Raw genomic sequence first — 21,966 nt, forward strand, 5'->3', positions numbered from 1 at the left:
GCTTAAGCTCCAGCTCCTCCTCCTACAAACTGTTTTAAAGAGCCCATATTATACATGAAATAGGGTCATATCTTGGTTGTAAGGGTCTCCAACAACAGTTTAATATGCATGCAAGGTCAAAAAACACTTTCATGGTCTTATAATCTGCATTTATTTTTACCTAATTATCCCAGCGACTCCTGTATGAATCGTCCAGTGATTCATTTGTTCCCAAACCCCTCCTTAGCGCAAAGCTAATCTGCGCTGATTGGACCGATGACAGCCTGTTGCGATTGGTCGACTGCCTTCAGTCAGAGAGTGAAATGGCCAACAGCTAATCAGCAATATAAAAAGTAATCACAGTTCATACACGCTCAATAGTGTAGGCGTGGATTTTAGCTGCCACACACACACAAAAACATACACACACACCTCCGGACAACAACGCTCCCGCTTCCGCCCGCACCCGCCAGGTTTTAGCCTGAGAACCCGCTCCGTTTTCTGCCCGCCGCGCCCGATCCCGCTAGAGCGGGGGAGAACACAACCAAAAATCACCCAGTATACAGTCCAGACAGCCAAGATGTCTGTATAAACACACACACAGCACCAAGCACACAAAGCTCTCTCTCTCTCTCTCTCATACGCGCGCATGCGCACTAACACACACACACACACACACACACACACACACACACACACACACAAAGCAGACACACAGGCAAAACTCTGGACAGCCGCGGGAATGCAGACCTCTACCACGGAGCTCCATAAACAAAGCAGCACGCGTCGCGTTTTTAACGTGACTTTGCACGCGATAAGAGAATATAGCCAGTTAACCTGATACAGTACACTCGGTTACAAGTAACAAATCACAACTAAATACATTTACAAGCCAGAGTCAACGAGGCAACAACTTTAATCGCACGTACTTACACTTGAGAGATGGAGGAAGAAACCCATCCTAACATCCAGCAGTAAGTTACTCTTTACTGATCCTTCCTTTAACAAACGCAGATGAAGTATTCTTTGTAGCATGTAGTTTGCAGAAGTTTCCAGTAGTTTCCAACTGCTTGGTTATAATGCTGAGGTTTCATCTTTGGGTAGAGACTCAATATATCCATCTGCAGTGTGACTTCAATCGACCGGCATGTTTGTGTGCGTGTGTGTGTGTGTGTGTGTGTGTGTGTCTGGGTTTCTGCGTCAGAGGGCGGGGCCTCAGGTTTGAAATCTCCCAGGTTTGCGCGTGCACGTGAATAACTTGGTTTCGTTCGTACGTCATGGCGAAACACCTAATGACTCGGTATCAAGGCGACTCGTTTGAAGCACTATGAGTCGACTCTTTTATAGATGAATCAACTGTTTTAAACACTGTACACTAACAGATTTAAGCCTTAGCTGGATACTTCACTTCACTTAGAGCTGTGTTACACACTACATGGAGGGGAATTTTCAAAAACCCATAATATGTGCTCTAATGTGTACACCTACCTCGGCCCTGACCCCAGTGACGTCACAAGAAGTGCAGCAAGGAAGAGCTGGAGCTCAAACTCCCCCTTGCTGGAGCTCAGCTCTGCCCAAGTGGCTCTGCATTGACTTGAAAAAAGTAAATGATTTCTGGGAAGATGACTGATTCTACAGACGGATTAATGACTGATTAAAATGCTGATTTCAGACAGTGGCAGACGAAATGTCTACAATATGAGGGAAATATGTGAGTATAACTCTGAATGTAAATACAATAAAGTTTTAAGCTTAGAAGCGTTGTAGTGGGAATTTTTGGATATACACATGTAAATGTGAATAAAACTTAACACACTGATTCCCAAACATGCAAATCAAACAAGACAATACCGCATTATGATTGGTTGGATCAACCGTCAATCAAACTGAGGGACCAATTAAGATTAAACTGAGGTGGTTCAAATAAAATGATAACAGATAAAACCAAACATTTCTTTTTTCTGTTAATAAAATCCTATTTAATTCCACATGCGAACTCTGTTGGTTTTGAAATAATTTTTTTTACCCATAGCTTTACAGCACATGTGTATTTTTTGTGTGGGATAATATAATATCTTTAATCAGATCTGGCACGACAATAGATTATTTACTGTTGCCCAATTAAGCCAGTTACACAACCAACATGCTTTCTTTTTGACACACTCAGTGTTCCTTTAAAAAATAGGATTCCTGTGAAATGATGCACAATGCCAAGCTGACTCATTAATTCTTTTTAATTCCAAAAGTACAATTTAATCAACTGCACGTGTTGTTTTTGACTGAGAATAATGCTGCAGCTATAGACCTTATTCTCCGCAGATGAGCGGGCGCTGCCTTTTGAATCTTTTTGGCTCGAGACTTCCGGTCTCATTCACTTCCATTCATTTTAAGACATTAAAAACTGCTCATTACGCTGCTTGATGATGCAATTTGATATTTTCTTGTTATATTATACTACTTGGTCTGTATAGTCATGCAAACATTTGTTTGTAGAGCAAGTAGTTTGACCGTTTTCTGCCGTTTATTATTCCTAGTCATTTCTCCCATAGGCGACTGAATCGGAAGTTCTAAGACAATCGTGAAATCAGGCGCACTTCCGCATTTCAGAATAACGTCAATAGCTTAAAAGTGTAGTGGGGGGAATTTTTGGATATAAACTTTTAAATATGAATAAAATTGTATAAATTGATTTCCAAACATGCAAATGGGCATATCAAACAAGACAATTGTGCATTATGATTGGTTGGATCAGCTGTCAATGAAATTTATGATTTATTAAGATTAAAACTGTTAGTTTAGATAAATTGATAACAGAAAAAACCAGCCTGATCTCACGAGGAAACGTAAGTATTTTATGTTTTTCTGTTTAGTGGCTAACTCATTATTTCGAGTTCAGTCGTACGAAGATTTACGATTTTAAAAAGGAGGCGTGGCACCTTACCCCACCCCTAACCCCAACCGTCATTGGGTGATGAGCAAACCGTACGAAATAGTACGAATTAGATCGGATGAATTCATACGAATTAGCCACTAAATCAAAAACTTACGAATTGCTGTGAGATTGCGTTGATAAAACCAAACACATTTTTCGTATTCATATTTTCTGTTGATAAAATCCTAACTAATTTCGGGAGCTTAGACTCTGTTGACTTTGCAATATTTTTTTTTTTACCCAATTGACTTGAATATTATCGTTAAATAGCGTTAAAATTTTAACACTTCTAGACAGATTTTACAACATATTAAATAAAATGTTGTTACGTAGCGGATGCACCTCGCTACGCACATAAGGTTAAGAATGATCGCTGTTAAAAGAGTTCACCCGGAGTCCCCGTTCCTGTTCCCCAAGCACACACACACACAGGCCAAGTTGTCAAAAGGGATAACAGATTTATAAAACAAATATTTCGGTATCAGAATCAGGGAACAAAATGGCCAAAACAACAAACAAAACAAGGTACGCTACCTAATATTGTTAACGCTTGTTAACATTAGTTAATGCAACATGAGTTAACATGAACTAACTCTGAACTACTGTATATTCATTAACCAACGTTAACTAACATGAACAAATACAGTAGTAAATGTATTGTTCATTGTTTGTTCATGTTAGGAAATGCATTAATTAATATTAACTAATGAACCTTATTGTAAAGTGGGACCTAAATTTCTTACCTAAATCGAAAATAAAGTTCAGTAAATAAAACATACAATTCTACCCTCCATAACCAACCATAAAACAGGAGAAAACGGGACAAAAGAAAAAGGGCCTTCCCTTTGATCATTAAGCAGTACGTAAACATTTAGCCACAGCTAACACAGAATAGCTCAGAATAGCACAGATTAATATAGGCTTCTTGGCATTGGTCAGAATTCTCCAGGGCCCTACGAGGTTGCTTACCTCTCTTATTGATTAAGTCGGCCCCTACTCGCACCACACTCTGTTTAACTAATTTGAACGGAAGTTATGTGGCACACGTCCATCCACGATGTCATCAACTAACCACAACTAACCCCAAATTCCAACCCAAGCTCATTCTGGAAACGTAGCCCCGCGGACGTTTCTGGAGACTGCGATTTACGTGGCTGGAGGTACGTACGGACGCGTTTAGTTTTTTTCGAGCGAACGCTGTGGGGCGGTGTGGCGCCGCTCCGCTCCTCCTCTTCGTGCTCGCCGGCCGACGGCTCGCCTCCGAGTGGAGGGCTTTCCCAATGCAACCAGTTTGTACGCTTAGCTCACAGCGTTGCGTCGGCGTAGCGGAGGGCCCGGGAGGAGGAGGAGCCAGCCGGGGGGACGACGACTGGAATCGAGTCCGGGGAACAGCAGTTCCGGAAATCAGGTAAGATGAAAAACAGAATCCAAAAAAATAAGGGCGAGACCGCGGCGGGATCCGAAAACGCGGTCGAAATCGAAGACGAGGGCTTTTGCTTTTTTTTTTTTTTTCTGGACGGCTTTTGCAAACTGTTGCTTGGGTTTAGGAAAGGAGGAGGAGGAGGAAGAGGAGGGTGGCCGGGTCGGTCGGGTCGGCCGATCCGGCGGCTTTTCGCGCGAGAACAGCGCGGGGCGAACGGCGCACGCTCCTGAGAGGTTGCTCGAGATGCGAAAAAGCGCGCACAGCTGCCTCTCACAGATCCGCGAAAAACAAAAAACGCTCGAATACGTACCTCCCGGGACGTATCTCGCGGTCCGCAGAAACGTCCGCAGGGCTACGTTGCCACAATGAGCCCGGGTTGCCAAATTGATTACTCACTACACGCCAAAAGAGGATCAACAACAGTTTTGTTTTTATCTCTATGGGAAAATTACTTGCTGCTGAAAATTGGCGTTGGCATCAATGCACTTCATTGAAAGATGTAATCATAATAAAAAAAATTGTTTACAACAGATCACTCATCAGTTCCGCTCTCATAAATGAATGATAGCAGATTTTGTTTTTTTTACTGTGCACGAGTTACGGCCTGTTTTTATGACAGTTTTATAATGCTTTAGAAGGCTTCACTCCCTGTTTATATTATATCAGCATGCAAATCATTGACTAATATAACATATTTTATATTCCCTCATCTTGGAATTAAGTCAGTCATACAGCTTTAAAAAGAGCAGATAAGTTCAATTTAGATGTGAATAATTTCTTAAATCTAGCTTATTACAGTGCATTCGGAAAGTATTCATAGCGCTTCACTTTTTCCACATTTGTTTGTTACAGCCTTATTTTAAAAATAGATTAAATTAATTTATTTCCTCAAAATTCTCCACACAATACCCCATAATGACAATGTGAAAAAAGAGTTTTGGAAATTGTTGCAAATGTATTAAAAATAACAAACAATATAAATATACATTAATAAAAATAATAAAACCTAAACAAATTACATGTACATCAGTATTCACAGCCTTTGCTCAATACAGCCTCAAGTCTTTTTGAATATGACGCCACAAGCTTGGCACACCTGTCTTTGGGAATCTTTGCACATTCCTTGCAGTACTTCTCAAGCTCTATCAGGTTGGATGGGAAGCGACGGTGTACAGCCATTTTCGGATCTCTCCAGAGATGTTCAATAGGATGTAGGTCTGAGCTCTGGCTAGGGCACTCAAGGACATTCACTGAGTTGTTGTGAAGCCACTCCATTGATATTTTGGCGGTGTGCTTTGGGTCATTGTCCTGCTGGAAGACGAACTATCACCCCAGTCTGAGTTCAAAAGTACTCTGAAGCAGGTTTTCATTCAGGATGTCTCTGTACATTGCTGCATTCATCTTTCCCTCTATCTTGACTAGTCTTCCAGTTCCTGTTGCTTAAAAACATCCCCACAGCATGATGCTGCCACCACCATGCTTCACTGTAGGGATGGTATTAGCCTGGTGATGAGCGGTGCCTGGTTTCCTCCAAATGTAACGTCTGGCATTCACTCCAAAGAGTTCAGTTTTAGTCTCATCAGAGTAGAGAATTTAGTTTCTTATAGTCTGAGAGTCCTTCAGATGCCTTTTGCGAAATTCCAGGTGGGGAGAGGCTTCCGTCCGCCCACTCTACCATACAGGCCTGATTGGTGGATTGCTGCACAGATGGTTGTCCTTCTCAAAGGTTGTCTTCTCTCCACAGAAGAACGCTGGAGCTCAGACAGAGTGACCATCGGGTTATTGATCACCTCCCTGACTAACGCTCTTCTACCCCGATCACTCAGCTTAGATTGCCGGCCAGCTCTAGGAAGAGTCCTGGTGGTTCCAATCATCTTCAACTTACAGATGATGGAGGCCGCTGTGCTCAGTGGAGCTTTCAGACCAGCAGAAATGTTTCTGTAACCTTCCCCAGCCTTGTGCCTCCAGACAATCCTGTCTCGGAGGTCTACAGACAATTCCTTTGTCCTCATGCTTGGTTTGTGCTTTGACATGCACTGTCAACCCTGGGAGCTTATATAGACAGGTGTCTGCCTTTTCAAATCATGTCCATCAACTGAATTGACCACAGGTGGACTCCAATGAAGCTGCTGAAACATCTCAAGAATGATCAGTGGAAACAAAATATACCTGAGCTCAATTTACAGCTTCACAGCAAAGGCTGTCAATACTGATGTACATGTGATTTCTCAGGTTTTTATTTTAAATAAATTTGCAACAATTTCAAAAACTCTTATTTCACATTGTCATTATGGGGGATTGTGTGTAGAATGTTGAAACAAATGAATTTAATCCATTTTGGAATAGGGCTGTAACATAAACTAATGTGGAAAAAGTGGAGCGCTATCAATACTTTCCGGATGCACTGTGCATGCAATAAATACCAACAGTGACAGTGTATTAATATGATTTTTTATTGTTATTATTTTATTAATCATACAAGCAGATGTCATAATATAAAACCAATGTAAATATAAAGGAACACATGATGAAAGGACAATTCAGTGGAACAATAAAAATAAATATAGTTAATAATATACAGTATATTGTTAAGGTCAGGTAAAGTCACAGTGATAACAGTCCATTCGCAAGCTACGATGCAGGTTGCTTTCACATTCAATTCTTCATTTACCACCCAGAGATGATAAAATATAATCACAGTAATGCAGTTTCCCCAGCTGCTCGGTGAATGGTCATTTTAATTCGTGGTCATTATTGTTGAAAATGTTGTTGTTGTCTGTGCTGGTGCTGCTGTTGCTGCTAATTTAGTAGCTGATGCTGCAAACCTGAAGAGGGAGAAACACAAATTAATGTCTGAAGATCGAACCAAACGTTAAACAACATTACAGTCAATGGGGTAAATGCACAGCTTAATGTGATTATTCTGAGTTTCATTATGTTCTTCTTCCAGCATCGATGTTTTGATGAATACATTCAGTTAAATAGACTTAAGCATTCATTTAGTTGTTCAAGTGTAAAATGAGGTGAAAGATCAGCAGGCGAGCGCAGAAACTCCATTGAAAATGCTGGAACAAAATACACTGTCATATTATAAACACATGGCGGAGGGGAAATGGATATTAATGCAGTGCTTCTTGCTGGTCTGAGACCCACTTTATATCATATATCTATCAGGCAGTGAGGATCACTGATTTTTAAAGAAATCAGACCTTAAACGTGGCTATTTTATAATGGAAAGACTTCATTGGAAGCACTGAGGCTGAATGGCTGGCTGAAATTAAAAGTCTGTGTGCATATTGCACATTTAAATCATGCAAACAGATAAAATAATAAATAAACAGTGCCTCATTCTCTTTAAGGGAAAGCATGCATCTCTTAATGCTTTTGCACCATGAGCCTAGATCATTAAAATGGAGCCTATTGATTTCCAGTGATTGATTTTCAGTGTTTTTTTTTTCCTGCTATGGATGTCAATGTCTGTTCCTCCAGCATTCTTCAGATTATCTTATTTGTGTTCAACAGAAGACAGAAACTCATAAAAGTTTACAGTCACCTGAGTGAGAGTAACTGATGAGATATGTTCATTTTTGGGTGAACTGCCCCTTTAAATACAGTTTAAGTCACAGTAATAAATCATAAGTTTGTGTTGCTTATTGATTATTTAAGATGAAAAAATAACTAGTGTTGCAAATTACACCTGTTAAAATTTGCATAACTTAATATATATATATATATATATATATATATATATATATATATATATATATATATATATATATATAGTAAAATAAGTTTTAATTGTGTATTCATATAACTTTTAAAGTAGCCGTCCTGTGAAATTTCCTTTTTTTCATTCACATATACTGACCTTTATTAGATTAATGTTTTGATTAAGAACAAAATGACAGGAAATAATGTGAAATAAAATTAGAGGAAATATTTAAATCAAAATTAATACAATTTAACAGGAAAGCTAATAACTTATGTTTAAATGCATATAATTTTTAAACAACTTTATCTTCAACTGCATACTTTAATATTTGTATTTATGGCTAATATAAGTGTTTGCTTGCATTAAGTAAAAACGTTCACTTTCTGGTTGTTTAAAAAACTTTGACAAGTTGCCCCCTTTTTAAGATCATCTCATAGCTAGGGGCAGACAGAATCTGCGGACATTTTGTTGCTATTTCAGCGCAGAATTTTATAAAAAATCTGCAGATTTATGCAGAATGCGGAGAATCATAACTGCATGTATCAAATAAAAAATAAGACCTGTTTATATTTATTTAACGCTTACAATGCAAATCCAATTAGATCCAGTTTATTTGGTAAACAAAGCAAGTCTCTCGTATAATGTCCCTACTGAACGACAACAGAAATAGAAAATATTACTTTACAAACTGTGTTGTAAATAAATCATATGAACATGCTAATATTTGTCAATAATATTACTGAAATTAACCTAAAAACTAAATAAATATAAGTTTACATGCATTTACACGGGGAAAAATCAGCGGAATTCTGTGCACGCAGATTCCGTATGGGTCTGCTCATAGCTAACTTTCCTGATCCTTAAATTTAAACACTTATAAATTTAGATAAATATGTAATTATTGATTTTTCTTATTTTTTATTTCATTTATTTATTTACGTTTGTTTATTGATATGAAGTCGACTTATCACATTTGCGAGCAACAAGGGGCACAACAGGATTCCAGCGACAAGCCATTTGGCCGTGTGAAATAAATGCAGTGCGACAGACACATTTAAATACCAGCCACTGCACTCCCAATGAAATAATAAAGACTTTTAGTCTGATTAATACCTATTAAAACTGTTTAACATTATTAATGGGGATTTTCAGTGATGACTGTTGTCACAGCTCAGAATTTCATTTATTTTAGTTATTTTATTGTCAAGATCTGAGGTGAACTATCTGCTGCTGCTTTCAGTATGGCAATAAATGTCATGTAAAATGATATTTAAGCTCACATTGGTGGCATTTAACACTGAATAAAGCACATGAATTAGTTTTAGTTTATGCTGTTTTGCTGCAAAGTTGTGAAAATGGACACTTTGTGAATCCCCGTCGCAGACGGTTATGACAAAAACTCATTTTAACATGGAAAGTATAGCTTTTATTGCATGTTGCACGTTTAGTTACGTGTTGTGAGGAGGGAAGTGTCTATTAGTTTTGTGTTGTTGAGTAATAATTCAAAGTTAATGTTGTAATTTGCTGATTTCATGCTGGAAATTCAAAAAAAAAAAAAAAAAAAACTAAATTTAAACAAGAACTTACTTTTCCTTGAGGGAAATCACCCACGTCTCGGTAGGATTGAGACAAATCTGTCCTTTCTTAAGTGTGGCGCTGTTGAAAACAGATGTAAAACTCTTTAAAATCGACAGAATGACACTCATCATTGCACCAAAAGGTCAAAAAGTCACACTGATTTCATCATTAAATGTGCAGGTACAGTCATTTACTCCCTCACGTCTTGCTAAATCACGATGACTTTGTTTCTTGCATGAAATGCAAAAATGCATTTACAGCAGAATGTCCAAGCAGATAAATAAAGCTCGATAGTACAAAGCAAGACTTTTTTTCTGTGAAAATCTCTAAACATCTACTTTGATGAACATTAAGGTGATAAGGACAACAGACGGGCGAATTACTAGAAAAATGTGCATTATTTTCTAATAATTAACTTTAGTCAGCTATTTCTTTTATACTAGAGCTGAACTACTGTTCAAATGTTGTATTTCAGACATTTGTCAGGTTTTTGTGCTCAAACTGCTCCTGTGAGTAGCGTGAGTAGCCTCCTGTTGTGTTTTTAATGTGGTTTTTGACTGTTGTAACTGTGAAATAACTCAAATCAATAACTCAAATAGAGCTGTAATGTGGTCAAAACCTGCCGGAACTACTTTATCTGTGCGTTTACATAAAAATAATAGTGTTCAGCAGCTAATCAGAATCAAGCCTTCAACATCATAGTACAACACAGCTTAATTAATAGAGGTGAAGCACTCATGTAGCATCACATATTCGACAATTCATAAACTAAACTGTGAATAAATGTTTCACACAATTGAGGGAATTAAGGGAAGGAATTAAGTTAGCTTAGAAGTTTTTACAAATTTAAGTGGACTGAACAATAAACTATTAAGTTGTCCCCCCCAAAAAACCCAGGAATTGTGTTGTTTCAGCTCATTTTAAATAGTTTGAACAAACAGCAAACATTTTTTTCGAGTGTACATTGTAAAAATGCCAAGTTCAGGTTGTCCCAACTCAAATCAAATAAGTTAATTTAACTAATTTAGGTGGCTTGAACAATAAACTATTTAGTTGTCCTCTCAAAAACCCTCAAGAATTGTGTTGTTTCAGCTCATTTTAAATAGTTTGAACAAACTGCAAACAGTTTTATTAGTGTACTTTGTAGAAATGCTGGGTTCAGGTTGTCCCAACTCAAATCAAATAAGTTAACTTTACTCATTTAAGTGCACTGAACAATAAACAATTGAGGTGTCCCAAAAAAACCCTCAAGAATTGTGTTGTTTCAGCTCTTTTTAAATATTTTTAACAAACTGCAAACAGTTTTCGAGTGTACTTTGTGGAAATGCTGGGTTCAGGTTGTCCCAACTCAAATCAAATAAGTTAACTTCACTCATTTAAGTGGACTGAACATTACACTATTAAGCTGTCCCCCCAAAAAAGAAGAATTGTGTTGTTTCAGCTCATTTTAAACAGTTTAAACAAACAGCAAACAGTTTTTTGAGTGTACATTGTAAAATGCTGAGTTCAAGTTGTCCAAACTCAAATCAATTAAGTTAACTTAACTAATTTAAGTGGATTGAACATCAAGCAATTATGTTGCCCCCTCAAAACAATCTCAAGTAGTTTAAACAAGCAGCAAAATAATGCTTTGTTCACACTTTCCAAATAACAGTACACAAATAATGATGTATTAATGTGTAAACAACGTTACTTTATTATAAACTAATGATGAATCAATGCATGCGCTAATCATGAACTAACTTTAACTACAACATGAGTCGCATGAGTGTCAATAGCAACTACCCTAATTACTTGTTAGCACATGTTGTTAATTAACATATTAAGCTTAATAAGCTTAAGCTAAATGTAAGCAACATGACCTCAAGATTTATCAATATATAAATATGTCATGCGCAGGGCCAGACGGAATCTGCCAACGTTTCTTGCTATTTCTGCGGAGAATTTTGGTAAAAATCTGCGGATTTCTGCGGAATTATTTTTGGAGTATCCAGCTAAGTATCATAACTAAAACCTTAATATATTATATAAAATGTAATAAATTACTGAATAAAAACTGAATAAATTCAGATTTACACATTTACTCAAGTAAATAAACAGAATTAATAATGGGCAAAAAATCTGCGCGCGCAGATTCCGTGTGGGTCTAGTCATGACTTGACTTGGAGGGGCACATCACCATTAACTCGTCCTCACTCATGAACTCCTGTGTTTAAACTGTTCACGTTGATACTGATTAACCACCTTTCTGTTGTTATTCAGTGTAAACCCACTAGTCGGACGTGCATAAGGAGTTCATGAGTAGTTTAGGAGGAGTTAATGATGATGTGCCCCTCTAAGTAAAGTCATGACATAGTTATACATTAACATGTTATGAGTTCATAACAATCATGTACTAACAAGTACATAAGGTAACTGTTATTCACACATGAACTCAAGTTGTAGTTAAAGCTAGTTCATGATTAGCTCATGCAATAACTCCTCTTTATTTCATAATGTTTAGGTTACAAATGAACAAATCATTATTCATGCACTGTTATTGTAAAGTGCTACCAATTTTTTATTTTTTTTTGGAGTGTACCAGTCAAATTTCATTCAAAGGACGCATGCTTTTGAAACATTTAAAAGCATCCAAGCATTTATCTACCTTGTTATTTTTTATTTAAATGCAATGATAAAAGCTGTTTACTGCACATGTTGTGTTAGTTTGTAAATATTTGCATTGTTAACACTTACATGATCTCCTCGTTTCTGCAGTGTGATCCAGCAGGAGTCACCTTCAGTCCGAGTACTTGTCGTTTAGGAATTGGTGGTTTTGAATGAGTTTTAATGCACTGACAGCGCTGCGGTGGAGGTAGAGCTTCACCTGCAGTGACAGAGAGAGAGATTTAGAATAAGATAAACCTGAAGTATTGATCAGAAAGTCAATGTTAGTATCTGCTTACCCTCATTGGCGCACAGCAGTGCAGTCGTGCAGATCAGAAGCATGAAGGCTGAAACGCTCAACTTCATCATCTTGAAGAGTTCTGGTGCAGATTGAAGCCGGTGTGTGTGGAGTGTGTGTGGAGTGTGTGTCTAACAGAGGTTGACTCTCCCTTTTAAACACTTAAACTCCCACACAACGTGACAGAGTTTATTGCGCAATCCAGATTTCCGACTAAACCTCTCTTCCAAGGAACCCTCACTCTAATACTCACTTTCAATGCTTAATATGTTAAAGACATTTCACAATAAAAATGAAGCAACATTGACAGTTTTGTTGCCAGTTAGAGATTTTTTAAAGTGCAACTAAATTGAGTGAGTGTGTAAGAATAAATATTTCTAAACTGTGTCATGTTTGATATGCATGTTTTCATGCATGTTTTCACCTACTATTCTGGCGTCTGGCTGATAGATTTGTATTTTTATTTTTAGCAATAAAAGTTTTTTTAATATGGTTTTGTCCTAAATTACAAGAATATTGGGAAAATATATTTGAATGTTTGGTCCCACTTTATATTAAGTGGCCTTAACTAATATGTACTTACACAGGAATTAATAGTTTGTTACAATGTACCTATTGCATAAATACATGTATTTACTGTGTACTTATGCTTGATAAATACATGTATGTAATTAAATCTGTATTTAACTTTTGTAATTACATTTGTAAATACACTGTTGACCTTCCCTTACACCTTAACCCACCCGTAAACCTACCCATGCCACCAAACCTGTCCATAACCCAACCTCTATCCCAACTCAAAAGCACCACAAGTGTTCTCAAATACATCATAAACACAGTAAGTACATTGTATTTATTTTTTGATGTAAGTACATAGTAGTTAAGGATACTTAATATAAAGTGGGACCGACTGTTTTTCTAAAACCCTCAAAGGAAAACTTGAACCATGTCCACTTATAGCTGTTCTTGGGATATTTAGTAATTTAGAGATGTTTAATAAATATGAAAGGCAAGCCATGTTATTTGGTACGGTAATTGCCAAAAGGGTGATTTTGAGAATGTGGAAAACTGAATCTGTACCTAAATTTGGTATGTGGGGTAGAGATATTGTAAACATGCTTGCTTTGGAGAGGTTGAGATCTATCAATAATGACAAATTGCGGATGTTTGATAAAACATGGGGACAGATATTAGAACACCTTTATGTACAGGTGTCAAACTCAGTTCCAAAAGGGCCGCAGCTCTGCACAGTTTAGTTCCAACCCTAATTAAACACACCTAATCAAACTAATTGAGTCATTCAGGCTTGTTTGAAACCTACAGGTAAGTGTGTTGGAGCAGGGTTGGAACTAAACTGTGCAGGGCTTCGGCCCTCCAGAAATTGAGTTTGACACCCCTGCCTTAATGCATTGAAAGAAACACAAGCTAACCAATAACCCCTTTTGATAACACAGTAATTAAAGATTGAGTTTAATTGATACTCACAATTCATAATCTATAATATTCTTAATATTTTGTGACCAAACTATTATTTGACAATAACACTGTAGTCAGGATAATGCATTTTTTTTTGGTGATACAACAACGTTACTTTATAATTGCTTCATTTTTGTTTTGCATAAACCTGACCAGCTAAATTATATTTTGCTTTTAGGTGCATTTGTCCCTCCGTGTCTGTTGTTCGGTTGTTCTGTCATAGATTAGTGTTTTTTTTTATTATTATTTTTTATTTATTTATTATTTTATATATATATATATATATATATATATATATATATATATATATATATATATTGTATTTTATATGTATTATATTATATTGTAGTGTATTGAATTGTTTTTTTTTCTTCTGTATTTTGTTGCAGCAAAAAGCACATAAATTAACGTTTTTTAAAAAAAAGTTTTTTTAGTTTAATTGTACACAAATGAACACTACATAAGCTTTACTTGCTGTTCTGACAGGAAATTTTGTTAGTATCGAATATTATTAGTGTTATTTACTGAACTTTTGAACAATTTTAAGACTGAAGTTCATTTCAAGATCATTTTCAGTCCATCTGATCATTCATTCATTCATTTTCCTTTGGCTTACTCCCTTATTTATCAGGGGTTGCCACAGGGGAATGAACCGCCAACTACAGCATATGTTTTACACATTGAATTTACCTTCCAGCTGAAACCCAATGCTTGGAGACATTTTCATTCAAACACATACACTTTTGACAATTTAGTTTATTCAATTCACCTATAGCGCATGTGTTTGGACTGTAGGGGAAACCGGAGCACCTGGAGGAAACCCTCGCCAACACAGGGAGAACATGCAAACTCCAACTGCACTGAAAAAAATTATTCAAAGATGATATCTTGGATTTACCCTTTTTTTTTTTTTTTTTTACGTTAAGTGGTTGTAAACAATTTATTTGGGCTGAATTTAAACCAACAAATTAAGTCGAACATTATTAAATTTAATTTGTTTGTTTAAATTCAACACAAATAAATAGTTTGCAACAGTTCCGCAACACTTTTTTCAGTGTGACCTAGTCTCAAAAATAATACATTTATTAAATAAAATTCATACGTGCACAGCACAATTCACATTTACAAAATCCAACTTGTAAATTCAAAACACAATTCATAAATACAACACTCAGTTAGCGAATTCACAAGTGAAAACCAAAAGAACTTTCATCAAATCAATTGGATTTGTGTATTAATGAATCGTTTTGAAATTACTAATTAGATTTGTGTGCATTTTTAAATAGCAATTTGAAATGACGAATTGTATTTGTGGATTTTTACAGTTTTTCTTGTTTGCTTTGATGCACTCGTCAACTGAAACTCCACATTTTCAAAACAGTTAACACACAGGCCTAAACAGCGGCACTCATGGTCAAAATGACACATTTTACACGTAAAACGCACATACCATGTCAAAACATTTAAAATATGCAACAAAAGCTAGTTTTACCTTTACACAACACAACTTGCTAACAAGTATATGAGCTCTTTCAGGCAATCATTACACAACGGACAACAAAATACAAAATACAGAATTCCATTGCTTGCCATTGTAGCCTATTGCCAATGCCATTTGTTGTCTTTCTATTTGGGCTGTCAAATTTACCTTTTTGCAAAGAATTGAATCCAGAAAAAGAAATGCTTTAAATTCAGGACATTTTCAAACTGTGGCAAAAACAGACAAAAGAAATAAAATACTGTAAATATTAGAGAAAACACATGTAAACCAATATACAGTCAAATCTACTGGCAGAATAGGACATAGCCTTTATGGACCTCCTCCATCCATGCTGGCACAGAACACAGACCTTCCACCGTTTTTACAGTTTTTCTTGTTTGCTTGACCTGGTTAAAGAAACGGTTCCACTTCATTTTCATGATCACTATCCCAGAAGAGCAGACGACAGGTCTTGCAATCCAAACCTCATTGTTTTAGCTATGGTAACCAAACAGAAATAATCTATTCCAACCCTTATAATCTACCAAGATCAGTTTGAATTCACTGAAGCACCGGTTTGACACTCCTTCACACAAATCTTCAATCAGCAATCAGTCTGCAAACATTAAAAACGGTGGAAGGTCTGTGTTCTGTGCCAGCATTGATGGAGGAGGCCAATAGTGGCTATGTCCTATACTGCCAGTAGATTTGACTGTATATTGGTATATACATGTGTTTCTCTAATATTTACAGCATTTTATTTCTTTTGTCTGTTTTTTTATTTTATTATTATTATTATTATTATTTTTTTTTACAGTATTTCAGTTTCCAGCCACAGTTTAAAAAATGTCTTGAATTCAATTAAAATTTCATCAAAGTATTTCTTATTCTGGATCCAAGGCTTTGCAAAAAAAAAAAAAGAGGTGGGGTGGGGGGGACAAATTTTATTTGTCTTTTTTTAGAAGCGCTTTGAATTAACAAATTGGATTTGTGTATTTTTGAATCCTGTTTAAAATTTACGAATTGGATTTGTGTATTTCAAGAGTTCACACTTGAATATTGCTTGATAATAATAGCATAATTGGCATGCTGTCCCGGGAGAGAACCCTGAGCTTGGAGATAATAGAGCCCAGGGCTCCCACCTGGTCAATGAGCAAGTGAGGGGGTAAAGGAGGAAAGCAGGAGATGGGTCCCTGCTGAAAAAAACAGTATATGCTGGTAAGGTATGTTTTGATGCTGGTATGTTGGTCTTGCTTGTTTCAATGCTGGTTTTGCTGGTCTCATTGGTGGTTGTGCTGGTTTCAATGCTGGTTTTGCAGGTCTCAATGGTGGTCCTGCTGATCTCAGTGCTGGTTTTGCTGGTCTCAATGCTAGTCAGGAGCAGCACTGAGACCAGCAAAACCAGTAAGACCTGCATTGAGACCAGCAAAACCAGCATTGAGACCAGCAAGACCAGCATACCAGCATCAAAACATACCTTACCGGCATATGCTGTATTTTCAGCACGGGTGGATGGGGGGATTCTTCAAAAAAACGAAGATGAGTGAGTAATGTTAGTCGGGCTATTTATAGCAAGTTTGGAATGATCCGATTGGCTTACTAATGATAACAGATGAGAGACCTGCTGCAATCAATTATATCATGTGCTTCCCTCAAAATTAGCTTGTAAAACTTCACTTCTGAGTCCTGTTTGGAATTTTTGAATTAGATTTTTGTATTTTTAAATAGCGTTTTGTATTTATAAATTAGATTTGTGTATTTTTGAATCATGTTTTGTATTTATAAATTGGATTTGTGTATTTTTAAATAGCTTTTTGAATTTACGAATTGGATTTGTGGATTGGGCGATGAATTGCGTTTTGAACTTACAAATTTTTATTTTGTAAATGTGAATTGTGTTGTGAATGTATGAGTTATACCAGCCTGATCTCACGAGAAAACGTAAGTATTTTACATTTTGCCAGTTTAGTGGCTAATTCGTACGAATTCGTACGAGTTCAGTCGTACGAAATGGTACGATTTTAAAAAGGAGGGGTGGCACCTGACCCCACCCCTAACCCCAACCGTCATTGGGGGATGAGCAAATCGTACTAAATTGTACAAATTAGATCGAACGAATTCATACGAATTAGCCACTAAATGAAAAAGTTACGAATTGTCGTGACATTGTGTTGCAATTACCGTACCAAATAACATGGCTTGTCTTTCATATTTATTAAACATCTCTAAAATACTAAATATCCCAAGAACAGCTATAAGTGGACATGGTTCAAGTTTTCTTTTGAGGGTTTTAGAAAAACATTCGGTCCCACTTTATATTAAGTGTCCTTAACTACTATGTACTTGCATCAAAAATAAATACAATGTACTTACTGTGTTTATAATGTATTTGAGAACACTTGTGGTGCTCTTGAGTTGGGATAGAGGTTGGGTTATGGACAGGTTTGGTGGCATGGGTAGGTTTAAGGGTGGGTTAAGGTGTAAGGGATGGTCAACAGTGTATTTACAAATGTAATTACGAAAGTTAACTACAGATGTAACTACATACATGTATTTTATCAAGCATAAGTACACAGTAAATTCATACGAATTAGCCACTAAATGAAAAAGTTACGAATTGCCGTGAGATTGTGTTGGTTATACACTGTAAATGTATTCAGTTTGAGACTGATCTGGCTCCATTTATTATTAGTAGTTTATTAAGCTTGTAGCATTTGTTGATACCATCATTTGTGACCTAAAGTGTTACCTAACATTTAATAATACCGTATAATTAATGTAAACATTAGATCATTGAAGGATGAATTCACTGGCAAATGCATAAAACTTGCCAGTTTAAACTAGCATAAATCATTCGGCAAATTCTTTATCTACTGAAACGATGACAGATGATAGTTCAAGTTCAAGTGACTTCAACTTTCTATTCCAGCCAGTTTGTTGTATTTGTCAAAACTCCAGTCAGGCATTTATCCTGTTGCAAGCATGATATTATTAATAGTTTATTAAGCTGATAGTGTTAGTTAATGATGTGTTAACCTAAGTGTTACTTAATTACTTAATAGTATAATTAATGCAAACATTACAACATTGTTATGAGGGACAATTTTGACAAGTGAATGGATACAACTTGCCAGTACAAACTAGCATAACTCATTCTGCAAATCCTTTATCTACTGAAATGAGTGTATTTTTAAGTAGCATTTTGAATTTGTGAATTGGATTTGTGTATTTTTTTATCATGTTTTGAATTTATGTATTGGATTTGTGTATTTACGAATCGTGTTTTGAATTTACAAATTTGATTAGAGTATTTTTTAATAGCGTTTTAAATATACGAATTGGATTTGTGTATTTTTTAATAGCATTTTGAATTTACAAATTTGATCTGTGTATTATTTTAATAGCATTTTGAATTTATGAATTGGACATGTATTTTTGAAAAGCATTTTTGAAATTACGTATTGGGTTTGTGTATTTACGAATCATGTTTTGAATTTCCGAATTGGATGTGTATTTACGAATCGTGTTTTGAATTTACAAATTTGATTTGAGTATTTTTTTAATAGCATTTTAAATATACGAATTGAATTTGTGTATTTTTCAATAGCATTTTGAATTTACGAATGTGATTTGTGTATTTACTAACCATGTTTGGAATTTAAAAATTGGATTTGTGTGTTTTTTAATAGTTTTTTGAATTTATGAATTGGATTCGTGTATTTTTGAATAGCTTTTTTGAATTTGTGAATTAGATTTGTGTATTTTTGAATAGCTTTTTTGAATTTACTTATTGAATTTGTGTATTTACGAACCATGTTTAAAAATCCGAATTGAATTTGTATATTTACGAACTGTGCTTTGAATTTCCAAATTGGATTTGTCTATATACAAACCGTGTTTTGAATTTATAACTTTGATTTATGTATTTGTTTTATAGTACTTGTGTGTTTTTAAATAGCGTTTTTTAAATTTACGAATTAGATTTGTGTATTTACCAACCATGTTTTAAATTAACAAATTGAATTTGTGTATTTATGAACCATGTTTTGAATTTACAACTTTGATTTGTGTATTTTTTAATAGTATTTAGAATTTTCGAATTGGATTTGTGTATTTACGAACTGTGTTTTGAATTTATGAATTTGATTTGTGTATTTTTGAATAGCGTTTTGAATTTACGAATTGAATTTGTGTATTTTAAATAGCATTTTGACATGACGAATTTGATTTGTGTATTTTTAATAGCATTTTGAATTTACGAATTGGATTTGTGTATTTACCAACCATGTTTTGAATTCACAAATTAAATTTGTGTATTTACGAACCATGTTTTGAACTTACGAATTGGATTTGTGTATTTATGAACCGTGTTTTAAATTAACAACTTTGATTTTTGTATTTTTAATAGCATTTTAAATTTTCGAATTGGATTTGTGTATTTATGAACTGTGTTTTGAATTTATGAATTTGATTTGTGTATTTTTAAATAGCATTTTGACTTAACAAATTGAATTTGTGTATTTTTGTAAAGAATTTTGACTTTACGAATTTGATTTGTGGATTTTCTTTTAGCATTTTGACTTGACGAAATGGATGTGTGTATTTAATAGTAATAGTTCGATAGCTGATAGTATTAGTTAGTGGTTTGTTGACCTAAATTGTTACTTAATTACTTAATAGTAAAATTAATGCAACCCTTACATTATTATGAGTGAGAAATTCACAAGTGAATGCATAAAACTTTCCAGCACAAACTATCATAAATCATTCTGCAAATTCTTTATCTACGGAAACGATAACAGATGATAGTTCAAGTTCAAATGCAAATGATTTCAATCTATTTTTCCAGTCGATTTGTTGCATTTGCCAAAACATCAGTCACGCATTTGTACTGTTGCAAGTGTTGCATTATATTTAAAGAAAAACACTGATGCACTACTACAGAAGTAGCGAAATCTCTGGTGACTCGAGGAAACAGCAGGAGTAGATCAGCAAAAGTCAAATGTCAAAGGCCAATGTTAGTTCTGTAGAATTGCATTGTTTTGAGAAATCGTGTCATATTGGTAACATAAGACAATGGATGACATTCTCAGGCATTTACTCAAGCAATGTTGGCAATGAATGGCTGTAAAACCAGTAATTGGGAAGTTGGATCCTGATTCAGCTGTGCTGCCAAAAAAAGCTGACATTTTTCCTTTTAATTGTAACGTCAACATCAGATAACCATGTTGACAAATTGACAGGGAAAAAAAATTCTAACACAGATCCCGACCTTCCCACTGAACATGCCAGCAACTCCAGTAATCTTCTGCGTCAGTGTTCACAAATGAACATGCAAACAAAAGAAATTCAGATCATTAACTTCTTTAAAACGAATCCCACTGTCTTTTTTAATACGCGAGATAAAACATTATAGTGCTTTATAACTGAAACATGACCGCTGATAATCTTCTAACAAGGCCACATAATAAGACCCAGATTAGATGGTAAGGAAAAGGATAGTTAAAAGGATAGATTAGACAGACACGTGCAGTCAGTCATTCTTCTCTATTTGATGACTACCTTAGACTACTGTAAGACAAGGCATGGTTGTATAGCACATTTCATACACAATGATAATTCAAAGTGCTTTACATAAACAAGAATAAAAGAAACATAAAATATACACTCACCAGCCCAGTACCAGATTGGACCTCTTTTCCCTTCAGAACTGCCTTAATCCTTTGTGGCGTAGATTCAACAAGGTACTGGAAATCAGAGATTTTACTCCATATTGATATGATAGCATCACGCAGTTGCTGCAGATTTGACAGCTGCACATCCATGATGTGAATCTCCACCACATCCCAAGGGGTGCTCTATTGGATTGAGATCTGGTGACTGTGGAGGCCATTTGAGTACAGTGAACTTATTGTCATGTTCAAGACACCAGTCTGAGATGATTCACGCTTTGACATGGTGCGTTATCCTGCTGGAAGTAGCCATAAGTTGGGTACACTGTGGTCATAAAGGGATGGACATGGTCAGCAACAATACTCAGGTAGGCTGTGGCATTGATGCTCAATTGATAGCTCAAAAGAAAATCTCCCCCACACCATTACACCACCACCACCAGCCTGAACTGTTGATACAAGGCAGGATGGATCCATGCTTTCATGTTGTTGACGGCTGATTCTGACCCGACCATCCGAATGTCGCAGCAGAAATCAAGACACATCAGACCAGGCAACGTTTCTCCAATCTTTTATAGTCCAGTTTTGGTGTGCCTTTGTGAGTGGTAGTGGTAATATAATAATTTTTTAAATAAAATAAATCTATAATTTGTTGCCCACATATTTAAATAAATGATATATAGGACATAAATATTTATAGTCAACAAAGATTTAACTTATTTTTCAAAACATTGAAAAAAAATACTAATAAAACTAGTGAAAATGAATGT

The 21,966-nt window shown here is 35.7% G+C and overlaps 1 protein-coding gene across 1 annotated transcript; it reads right to left on the reverse strand.

Moving 5' to 3' along the window:
* Positions 1-6,768: 6,768 nt before the first annotated feature.
* Positions 6,769-12,699, reverse strand: cxcl8b.1 (chemokine (C-X-C motif) ligand 8b, duplicate 1). The gene is made up of 4 exons (NM_001327985.1): positions 12,570-12,699; positions 12,361-12,490; positions 9,634-9,702; positions 6,769-7,159 (listed from the first exon to the last, which is right to left on the reverse strand). The coding sequence occupies exons 1-4, from the start codon at positions 12,637-12,639 to the stop codon at positions 7,072-7,074; spliced, it is 357 nt and encodes a 118-aa protein (NP_001314914.1). The 5' UTR covers positions 12,640-12,699; the 3' UTR covers positions 6,769-7,071.
* Between the last annotated feature and the right edge of the window lie 9,267 nt (positions 12,700-21,966).

The sequence above is a fragment of the Danio rerio genome, chromosome 7 (assembly GCF_052040795.2).
Source record: "Danio rerio strain M-AB ecotype USA chromosome 7, GRCz13ab, whole genome shotgun sequence".
In the NCBI taxonomy this organism is placed as follows: Eukaryota; Metazoa; Chordata; class Actinopteri; order Cypriniformes; family Danionidae; genus Danio; species Danio rerio.

What these genes read in the sequence shown, in the direction of transcription:
- cxcl8b.1 (NM_001327985.1), bottom strand. Translation starts at nt 12,639, where the DNA reads ATGATGAAGTTGAGCGTTTCAGCCTTCATGCTTCTGATCTGCACGACT. An exon ending in TGCAGAAACGAGGAGATCAT is followed by an intron (nt 9,703 to 12,360) that starts GTAAGTGTTAAC and finishes TGTTTTCAACAG; the next exon opens with CGCCACACTTAAGAAAGGAC. An exon ending in GTGATTTCCCTCAAGGAAAA is followed by an intron (nt 7,160 to 9,633) that starts GTAAGTTCTTGT and finishes CTCCCTCTTCAG; the next exon opens with GTTTGCAGCATCAGCTACTA.